The sequence below is a fragment of the Phasianus colchicus genome, chromosome 16, assembly GCF_987193195.1.
Source record: "Phasianus colchicus chromosome 16, bPhaCol1.hap1.1, whole genome shotgun sequence".
In the NCBI taxonomy this organism is placed as follows: Eukaryota; Metazoa; Chordata; class Aves; order Galliformes; family Phasianidae; genus Phasianus; species Phasianus colchicus.
The window spans coordinates 2,409,852-2,421,088 of record NC_143451.1 but is presented as its reverse complement, the minus strand read 5'-3'; the positions used below and the strand labels follow the sequence as shown (position 1 = coordinate 2,421,088).

Here is an 11,237-nt window from a genome sequence, read left to right as displayed (position 1 = left end):
CTTGTGCCCTATTACTCGACGCTTATCTCTTTCTCCCCTGGTTCCTCACTGGCTGAGTACTGCAGGTTCACAATCTTCCTGACACTCAACTAAACATACAGATACTGGCTAAACATAAACCTTTGCTGGCTAAGCATAAACCTCTAATTATTTAATTAAATTCTAACACTTACTCACTCCACACTTGGTCGTTGTTTCTGGACATCTGATTGTCCTTCCTTGCATAGGGATAAGCTTAGAAGGAGGACGGAGGGGAGCATCTTGATGCCTGCCTGTTGCAACCCAACCTTCCCACGGAGTGAGACAGTCCGGCCTTGTGTAGAGGCCCTAGCTTCTCTGATGTTTATTAAATCTGTTTTTCTTTTGCTGGGAGTTTCTTATCCTAACAAAACAACCCTACAATACGTTCTCTAGTCCCTAACACTATACCCACAATGTTTGGAACATTTAAAAACTATTGCAGTTTTGCAAGAAAGAATTAATCACATTTTGCACGAAAGAATTAATCACGTAATTCAGCAGTTATGTTGCTAAAACATGTTGCTAACTTATACAGTATTCCTACTTTTTACATCAACTATTTCTAAGGATAAGTTACAGAATACAAATACATTATGTTCTACTTCTTCAAATCAATTGCCCTTTTTAAGATCCAATGCAGAAACAACATTGCATTCCCACAAGTAATAGGAAAAACTTCTTCTCTGAAAGAGCGTTCAGGCATTGGAATGGGCTGGAGGCGGACATGGCAATGCCCAGATGGACGCGGGCTGGCTGGAGTCCAAGTCTGGAGCCCCTAGAAAAACAAAAACAAAACAGGGAGCTGTTGTAGAGGATCCAGAAGAGCCACAGAGATGATAAGGGGGCTGGAGCACCTCCCCTACGAAGACAGGCTGAGGGAGCTGGGCTTGTTCAGCCTGCAGAAAAGAAGGCTGCAGGGTGAATCATTGCAGCCTTCAGTACCTAAAGGGAGCCTACAAACAGGAGGGGAATCAACTCTTTGAAAATGTAGATAACTGCAGGACAAGGGGAAATGGTTTGAAGTTGAGGGAGGGAGGATTGAAGTTGGATATCAGGGGGAAGTTCTTTACTAAGAGTGGTGAGGTGCTGGAACAGCTGCCCAGAGAGGCTGTGGATGCCCCGTCCATCCCTGGAGGTGTTCAAGGCCAGGTTGGATGGGGCCCTGGGCAGCCTGGGCTGGTATGAAATGTGGAGGTTGGTGGCCCTGCGTGTGGTGGGGGGTTGGAGCTTCGTGATCCCTGAGGTCCCTTCCAACCCCGGCCATTCCGTGATTCTGCGATTCCGTGACACGCAGCTCCCAGCCGGTGCCTTTAAGGCGCCCGACCCGCTGCTCCCTCCCCCTCCCCCTCCCTCCCCGTGACGTCATCACTGCTCGCCACACGGAGGCTCTTCCCGCCCGCGCTGCGCCAATCGCGCGCGACGGGGTCGGAGCGGTGATTGCAGAGGGCGCCGAGGATGTGAGTGGGGCGGGTGCTGGTTGTCGGCGCGGCCATCGGCCGCCATCCGCCCGGCTGACGTTCGGTGCGGCCTCGCCGCCGCTCGGTGCTGCTCAGGGGAGCGGGCGGGAGCCGACGGGGGGGTTATGGAGGGAGATGAGAGACAGGGATGGCGCCGCGGCCTACCGCGGCCGGGGGCGGGGAGGAAGGCGGGAGGCCGGGCCGGGGCGGAGCCGGGCCTGAGGCCTGGAGCGGAGCTGGGACCGGGGGTCCCGCCGCCCAGCAGCGGGCGGGCGGCGTTGAGGGGGCCTGCCGATTAGGGTCAGTCTTAAATCACGCGAGGGAAACTTTCCTATGCTTGGCAAACGAGGGCCTACAAGCAAGCTGCCGTTGCAGGACGCGCCTGCCGTCAGGAAGGCTGAGGGAGAGCCGAGGTCGTTGCCTTGGCTGCAGCTTTCTACGAGCATAGGTCTCCTCAGAGCTCACTGTGTGCAGGGAATGGCCGGCCTGTTAGAGTGCTCTGAGACCGGCTGTGCTGGGCTGGATGCTCCACGAAAGCTGAGACGCTGGGGGGTATCCGGGTTTGTTTCCATTTTAGGAAGGGCAGGTGTTGCTTAGCAATGCCTTGTGTTGTTAATGTGCTCACGCCGCAGTGTTATTCTTCGTGGAGGTGTGACAGTGCCCAGAGACTGCATCTCCCAGGCTGAGGTTTCCAACTGAAACTTTCTTGGGAAAGGTGTATTTTAATTGGATGAAAGAAAAACACTGGTTAGCCTAAGGGCTGCCAGAGAGCTGCCTTTGACAGAAGTTTGCTGGATGTGTAAGCATCGTTTGGCTGTTGTGTCTGGTAAGTGCCAGCCTTGTGGGTGCACAGAGGAGTGGTGCTGGTGGCAGCTGTTTACATACAGTACTTCCCAGCACTCCAGCAGCAGGCAGGGAAATGGCAAAGCACTTGTTGGTCTTCTGAGCTTTCACTTCCCATCTTGCAGCAAGGTGCAGCTGGAGCTGGCTGCCATTGGGAAATGGCTTCTGAGCTTGTGGTGTCCTGGCTGCAATGGTGTGAGAGGATTTGGTGTGTAGGGAGAAATAAAACAAGCCTGAGTGGTGTACTCAGGAGAAGAGGGCCAGGAAATGAAAATGTCAGCTGCTTTGGTCCAGAACTTGGCTGTTCTTTGGAGTAGGTCAGCTGGTCTGACACGGGGACTTTTTCTAAGCTGTGGGTCTGTCATTTTTCTTACTAGAATCAGTGAGCTGCTTAGGGAAAAACTGTGAAGCTGAAAATCAGGAACGTGCATTCAGCTCTTCAGTAACGATCTCTTCCCAAACGTGAGTGTCACTGCAGTGTAGAGAATCAAGTTAGTGATGGTCAGAACCAGAAACCAGAAGCAGCAAAACCTTGTTAGCTAATTTTGCCTTTGATGCAGCTGTTGGTGCACCAGCATCATGCAGTATGATGACCATGTAATGCCTCTGCTGATGATGCTGGCAGTTCACAGACATGCTCATCCCCATTCTGTATAAACTGGAGGGAGAATGGCTGTTTACATGGGTGAATAGCAATAGGACAAGGGGGAATGGTTTTAAACTTGAGACAAGGGAGGTTTAGGTTGGATATTAGGAGGAAGTTTTTCACCCAGAGGGTGGTGAGGCACTGGAACAGGTTGCCCAAGGAGGCTGTGGATGCCCCATCCCTGCAGGCATTCAAGGCCAGGCTGGATGTGGCTCTGGGTAGCCTGGTCTGCTGGTTGGTGACCTGCACACAGCAGGGGGTTGGCACTGGATGGGCATTGTGCTCCTTTTCAACCCAGGCCATTCTATGATTCTTTGTTTCCCAGATGTTTCTTGTGTGGATAGATAATAGGTTTCACACCAACACGTATCTGCCAAATTCTTTTCAAGGTTATTAAAATATATATGTGGAGGCAGCTTTCTGATCCAGATAGAATAAGCAAAATGCAGCAGCATGTTTAGATGTCACAGAGTATGTGATAGATGCAGCCCTCTTGTAGAAAATGTTTGAAGTTGAGTTCTCAGAGTTCAGGTTCTACATGTAAGCAGTTAATGCGTACATGTGCAGCACACTAGCATACATATTCATTCTTTTCCAAGAAGTAATGAATGTGTGCTCATGTTCCCCTGGACACGTGCAGTTGCATTGTGGGTGGTTATATGCCCACTTAGTTTATCCCCATTTTTCCACCACCAGCTTCATCACAGAGACTTTGGGTTGACCTGTAGCTGTTTTTCCCCAATTTGGCAAGCTTCCATCGCTTCTTAGGCTATAATGAGCAACACAACGTGTGTGAAAACCCAAGGAAAGCATCCTTGTGCCTGGTGAAATCCAGAGATCAGTAGTGTGTCTTGACTCCAGTGCTGTTTGTAAAGTGGAATTAAGAGAAAACAAGGCTGATCACACACCAAGCAAAGCAGAAATGGAAAGTTTTAGGACTAGTGCTCACTGATTCCTTTTGCTAAACTAATATATTGCTCCTCAAACTAATATACTGATCTCTGTTGCTAAACAAACCAGCCTATATCATTACTCAGCAGCCACCTCTTCCTGCCTAGCATTTGTTCTGCGGCACAGAGTGACTTTGGAGGAAAGCAGAGCTTGCTCCTGTAGAGATGAGGATGTTGTCGAGAGGCAGGAGCTGCATGTGTGTCTGTGTAGGAGATGGACATCCTCTGTGTGCCTTCCAGGGGGGTGTTGAGCAAGGATCCTTTGTATTTCTGTGAATATCAAAATTTGTAACTTTGAACACACATACAATCTGTATGCCATGAAGGTGTGAGCTGGCCCAGGGGCTGGCTGTTACTGCCATGCAGCACTGTGCCTGGCTGCAGTGCCCTGGAGAACTCCCTTGTTCATACCAACTCCTCTGGTATGCTGCCACTGCTGCACAGCAGATCTGCTGTCTGTTCATTTCTCATTTATGAATGCTCTTACCTTGTCACTTGGCTGGTCTTTGGAGTCTGCTGCTCTCAATTAGGGGGCACTTCTCAGAACTGAGGAGTTAGAACTGAGTTTTGACATAAGTGAGGCCCATTTGGTGCTGCTTTGGACACCTCTGCAGGGGAAATGGAGTTAATGGGAATGAAAAAGGAGATGAAAATAATAAAAATAATAAAAAATCCAGCACTAGGTAATCTTTCCAAATTTTCAAGGCCTAATGAAAGTGGGGGTGTTGTAGGGTACTGGGGCTTTCCCAGCGAGGGAGAGGAGTTGGAAATATATCTCTTTGGGTGCACTTACATATGACAGTTTCTGTATGCTATAGCTGTTATCCTCAAAGCTGCTACTCTGCAATGTAAAATGTCTTCCTTTTTTCTAAAAAGCCCAAACTTACCTAATGCTTTAACTCTGCTCTTACGGTAATCTTCGGTTACAATTGAAGTTCCACGTTTTGTGTTGCTGTTCTGTTCCATGTTTGAGTGTGGTTTTCTGTTCTTTTGTGTTTTCCATATTAAACAATCCCTTCTGCCATGTATTCTTGAAGGGCTCCCTCACCAACCAAACGCAAGGATAGGTCTGAAGAGAAATCAAAGGACCGATCCAAGGACAAAGCAGCCACTAAGGAATCGGGTGAAAAGGATCGTGGTCGGGACAAGACGCGCAAAAGGCGCAGTGCTTCCAGTGGGAGTAGCAGCACCAGGTAGCTACCATTACAGGCAGTAACAAATACATGTTTTCAGAGCCACCTGTGGTTTGCTGAATTCCATGGCTTGGACTTACACAAGCTTTGAATTGTGTCGGTCACAGTGAAGTGATTAAATGAAGGGGTTTTGGATTTGTGAGGTGTAGTTGAATTAGTGAACTGTGGAGAGTCGGTTTTCATTGCTTTAACTTGCAGTTGCTTTCTGTCTCAGAAGATCTTCAGCCATTCTTTTTCTGGATATTCCACTCACGTTTTTCTTTCCCTAACAGGTCCCGCTCCAGCTCCACTTCCAGCTCAGGATCCAGTTCCAGCACTGGTTCCAGCAGTGGCTCGAGCTCCTCTTCTGCCTCAAGCCGCTCTGGGAGCTCCAGCACCTCACGCAGTTCCAGTTCCAGCAGCTCCTCTGGATCCCCCAGTCCATCCCGACGGAGACATGACAACAGGAGGCGGTCCCGCTCCAAGTGAGTTCCCTGTGTCTGTTAGGAATTCCTAGAGAGCAGATCAACTTCCTTGTACAGTACAAGGTTGTGATCAAACAGGTTTTTGCCAAGGACTGTTTGCTTTCTCCGTAACTTAGAGATGTGAATTTTGTTAGACTAGACACGTTCCTTTTGATGGCAGTCAAAACATATGCCTTGTGGAGATTAAAGATGAAAGAGTTCCTTTTTTAAGGGTGATTGTTACATACTATATTTTGTGGAGGCAGTTTTAGTCAGTGTTTACCCACTGGAATGGGAAAATGGGGGCACAAGATGACAGTAAAAGTCTTCATATATTTCCTGTAAGTTGTAGTCAAGACTGACATAAAAGTTGGGACTGAAAATGGTGGATAGATGTGTGTATATATGCTTATAGATGTAAAAATGATAAAAGTGGGGGGACCAATGGAAGAATTTTTGTGTAAGGGTGGCAGTCAAACTTGTAATGCCTGCATGTTTTTCTTTCTTTGGATAATTATTTAAATAATTATTTAGATTGTGGAAGGCTAATTAAAATCAAGTACAATATTATAATCCAGTTTGCTTTGTGTATCCTTCAATTTATGGACAGTAAGATTTGGAAGAAGCAAAAAATACAGATATTCTGCATGCTCAGATTTGGGGTTTTCTTTTTGGTGCTTTTTACAAATGTGGCTTGTAATTTTAAAAACCTGCAAGCAAATTGTAACACAGTTATTTAAATAATTCAGATGTAATGTTTCGTGTCTTCTATAGTGAACAAAAGACACAGAAACACAGGTCACTAGATCCATTATTTGTTTGGTTGTGCTATGCTTTGGTGGTTCCGTCCTTGTTTTGCCTCTTTAATTGTTGTCACATGATGATTTTTGTTCCTGCAACTTCAGAGTTCTTTAATGTTAGCAATGACTTTGAGTAAATCCTTGGTAAATTAAATTTAGTAAACCTAGCTAACCTTTTTTTTTTTTTAAAAAAAAAAAAAAGCAGCCTCTTTGATTCCAGTAGTTTGTAAAGCAAAAGCAGACAAGGCAAATATAAATCTTCCTATCTTTCTGAGTGGAACACAACCACCATCCTTGCAATTCCTAACTTGTAACATCTTAAGAAAAAAGCTACCTCCACAAGAAAAATGGTACTTCTCTTAAAATCACGTGCTAGGGATTGGCTTCTAGTTCTTGTCTTCTTGTTTTCCCTGGAAGCTGTAAATGTTTCTCGTCAAAATCAGGTCCAAGCCACCCAAGAGAGATGAAAAGGAGCGGAAGCGGCGCAGCCCATCACCCAGACCTACAAAAGTGCATGTTGGGAGGCTCACTAGAAATGTCACCAAGGTAATGGCATGCTCTTCTCTAATGCCAAGCAGGTGCTTCTTTTGTGGGTGTGTTGGTGGATGGCTTTTTTTTTTTTTTTAAAGCCTTCAATGTTTGTTTTTTGCTGGACTTGCCAGAACTTTGCTGTTGGAAATCCTTGCTTTGTGTCCAAACTGATGAGTGAGGAATGCTTCAGTAGAACTTCCCCAAGTCAAATTAAGTGCGGGCTTTTGAGATTCACTAGTGTTAAAAGCTCTGTGTGCTGTATTGGTACCCCACAGCTTGTACTTCACCTTCCTAGGAAGAAAACTGTAGAAGTCAGTACAACAGTAGAAATCATGTGGGTGGCATTAAGGTCACGTGGGGGTTCACAAAAAGGAGCTCCAGGAGAGCTGGATTGGCTGGAGTTGTCTTTGCTAGAATGTAGTTCAGAGGTCTGCAGAGGTACAAGTTTAGGGTGCTGAAAAAATGCTATTAAAAAAAAATATTAAGAATTGTTCCTTAAGGCTTTCTATCTGAGGACACGGCTTCACTTTCCTAGGAAAAACTAGGAAAGTTTTTACACTAGTGCAGCTTTTGTAGCCTGTGATGATGTTCAGCCTGTAATTCTGTTAAGGTCTGGAATGATCTGAAGTGAAACAGACATAGACATCAGTAGAGGATGTGGTAACCCAGTGTCTTTTCCACACGTGATTAGTGGAATGTATCTCCTGCAGGTGACATTGATTTAAGGCTGATTTGGTGCTGTGTGCTCTGTACCAGCCAGACCTGCTCAGTGAGAGTGCTATACATCCTTAAGTTCTGCTCCTTCTTGGCAGGATCACATCATGGAAATTTTTTCCACTTATGGAAAGATTAAAATGATTGACATGCCAGTTGACAGGCTAAATCCACACCTCTCTAAAGGCTATGCTTATGTGGAGTTTGAGAACCCTGATGATGCTGAGAAAGCCCTGAAACACATGGATGGAGGTAGGTGTCAAATGCTGCAACAACGCTGGGTGCTTTGAAAGAAATCTTTGGAGCTGGTGGATTTGATGGGAAAATGAGATTGAGATGATGGAGTACCTTTTGGGGAGCTGATCTGATATGCTGTCATTCTGTTTTCAGCCCAAATGCCTTTGGCTTTTGTATGGTTTCAGGACGGATTGAAAAAAAAAAACAAAAAACTATTAAAACAATGCTTTTTTTCCAAACTGAAAATCATTTAAATTTCTGTGAAAATCCTTCCTGATCAATGTCTGATGGGATACTTGGTTAAGAAGTCTGGTGTGCATGCGATTTTGTCAACGTAACTTCAGAGTGTGTGGCAGAAATAGGAGCACAGGGTTGTGTTGCTTGTGACAAAGCTGTGAATTGCTGTCACTTGATTTGTTGGTGCTGGAAAATGCTTACTTTATTTTTGTGACTTTCTGAACAGGGCAGATCGATGGGCAGGAGATCACTGCCACAGCTGTATTGGCACCACGACCCAGACCGCCTCCTCGGCGCTTCAGCCCACCCAGGAGGATGCTGCCACCACCACCAATGTGGCGTAGGTCACCTCCTCGTATGAGGAGAAGGTGAGAGCTGAAACAGTTCTTATTTCCTTCTCAGTGTAGAATTTATTGCCAAGTCCCAGCACAAGGACAACTTCATCTTCCCCTCCAAATGATGTTTAAAAAAGAAAACAAAACAAAACACAAAAGAACAAACAAACCACCTTCTGGGCATCAGCTGAACTCAGATTGTACTTCTTGAAAGGTTGAGGGAACTGGACTTGTTTAACTTGGAGAAAAAAAGGCTCTAGGGAGACCTCATTTGGCCTTCCAGTACTTGAAGGGAGCATATAAACAGGAGGGGGAACGGAGGGGGAACTATCCACAAGGGTGGATAGTGATGGGACAAGGGAGAATGGTGTTAAACTGAGACAGGGGAGGTTTAGGTTGGATATGAGGAGGAAGTTTTTCACTCAGAGGGTGGTGAGGCACTGGAACAGGTTGCCCAAGGAGGCTGTGGATGCCCCATCCCTGCAGGCATTCAAGGCCAGGCTGGATGTGGCTCTGGGCAGCCTGGTCTGCTGGTTGGTGACTGCACATAGCAGGGGGTTGGAACTGGATGAGCACTGTGGTCCTTTTCAACCCAGGCCATTCTATGATTCTACAGTTCTTAATTGCTTAATGCCAGAGTTGACCTGCTGTGGTCTACTTTCTGAATACGGTCCATCAAAAATTTTTAGATCCCAGCCTGCTCCCTTCTGTGTAGTGCTTTGAGGTGAAGTGGGGACAGGCTTGTGGCTGGCTGGTAGGATGCTTTTGGCAGCCTGCTCTGGTTGCCTTTTTCTGAAGCCCTTATATCTCCTTTCTGTCAGTAGGAAAAAGAGTAAAGCAGTCCTCCTGCATCAGGTGCATATGACCCCAAGGAGGGACCTGACGTGCATTCATCTGTTGTATGACTCAGGGCTGCTGGAGTCCTCCAGGCTCCAAAAAACTTAACATTAGTTTTCTCAGCATGTGGGTGAGCTCCACTATCTTGGAAACCTGCTGAAACTCTTGTCATTACTAATGCAGTTCCTGATTTGAACCAGCTGATTGCTTCTCCATAAAGTGCTTTTTACTGCAGTCTGGTAAATGCTGGGTTGGGTGATTTGTTTGCTTCCCTCATCTTTTGTTGTCCTGTCTGGCTCCATTAATATTCCATGCCTGGAACCTTGGTGTCATATTGATGGCTGTACAGACTACCTGTAGCACTGCAGATCCTGAAGCTCAGCTATTTCTTTAGAGCTGGACTGTGAGAAGTATGTCTGCGGTACTGCGTGACCTGTGTAAATACTGAACAATATTTCAGGAGCCAGAGTTTCAGATGAACCTTTCAGATGAAGGAGAATCTGATGTGGAATGAACTTGTTTGTTTTGTAGAAGATTCTTGTCTATTATTTGGATATGAAGCAGTCTTTCAAATTCTGAAGCAGAGGGATGGTAAAATAGCTAGAAAATTCCTCCTAGAATATTTCTGTTCGGATTGCCCTTCTGCTTTCTGGAGTTTACTGGATCTCTTTCAGAATGATTTATGAGATTTTTCTGGAGGGTACGAAAGGAACCAATTTGCAAACACTGCAGATGTTGCTGGAAGCTGCTGTCCATGCCTCCTAATGGAAATGTTCTCCATCCCTTCCTGCCAGGTCCCGCTCTCCGAGGCGCAGATCTCCTGTCCGCCGGCGCTCGCGGTCGAGGTCTCCCGGACGAAGGCGCCATCGCAGCCGCTCCAGCTCCAACTCTTCACGATAAAGCAAAAAGAATGGACAGCTTTTTATTTTTTAACTTAAATTCCATGAAAATAAATATTGTACCTTTTTTTATAATGGGTCTAGGTGAGGAAGGGAGAGAGGGGGGAGAGAGGATGCTGGCAGTGAAGGTAATCCAAGAGGAGACAGCAACAGTTCCTGGCCGTAAGACAGCCTCTGCTGTGGGGCTTCTAGTTTCCTGACATTGAATTGACATTACTGAAAAATGGCTTTGATTTTTTTTTATTTTTTTTAAAGGCTATAAAACCAACATCTCTTCTGGATAGATGTTATAGCCCCTTTCTCCAGTTAGCAGACTGCTGCTTGATGATTTCTAAATGCTTAGCATGTTGTACAGATGAGCATGTAAATCTTGAGCTGTTTTGGAAATGCTGCAGAACAGGACAGGGAGGCAGCGAACCCAATTGCTAGGATTGTCAGAGCGGCTGGAGTCCAGATTACAAAATCTTTCTAAGACTTAATGACCTGTTTGCTTTATTCCCATTCCCAAATTATGATTAGTTTCTGCATATTGACCTTCTGTAAGGCATATACCAGTTGAATGCTGCAGAGACAACAGTCCAGCCTGCTGAATATTGTAATTTAGAAAAGAAGCTGGAAATCTTAAGAACGGGTTTGTAGCTGCTGCCCTGGTTGATTCTTTCCACGTTATCTTAAAGATTTTGGTAAGTCTCCTATTCGGTCCCTTAGGGAAATGATGCAAGTGCTTCTGCTTTTACGAATCTCCAGTTAACAACTGATCGTCAACCCCTGCAAGGAAACGGCAAGGCAGAGAGGGAGGCTCGGGGCTGTGCTGCTGCCTGGGGAAAGGCAAAGAACCACCTGTTGTACAGTCAATACTATAAAGTTTTTTTTGTTGTTTTTTTCATTATTTTTGTGTCGTTTTGTATCACTTTGTAGCCTTTGGGGCCACGCTGTGTTTGTACTTGTATAGAACGAGCGACTATCGAATAAAGCAGTAGAGATGAGAATTAGCTGCCCGTCTCGCTCGCTTCCGCACGCGCTCGCAGAGGCGGAGGGGCTCCTGCCCCTTTAAGAGCAGCGTGGGCGGGGCCTTCTTCCGGCGCTACCATTGG

The 11,237-nt window shown here is 46.1% G+C and overlaps 1 protein-coding gene across 1 annotated transcript; it reads left to right on the top strand.

Annotated features, from left to right (window-relative positions):
* The first annotated feature begins 2,805 nt into the window (after positions 1 to 2,805).
* RNPS1 (RNA binding protein with serine rich domain 1) lies at positions 2,806 to 11,135 on the top strand. The gene is given in 8 exon segments (XM_090151450.1): positions 2,806 to 4,570; positions 4,573 to 4,600; positions 4,955 to 5,110; positions 5,383 to 5,574; positions 6,797 to 6,899; positions 7,697 to 7,850; positions 8,299 to 8,440; positions 10,039 to 11,135. Coding segments are annotated over 8 exon segments (915 nt in total). The 5' UTR covers positions 2,806 to 4,536; the 3' UTR covers positions 10,145 to 11,135.
* Positions 11,136 to 11,237: the final 102 nt, after the last annotated feature.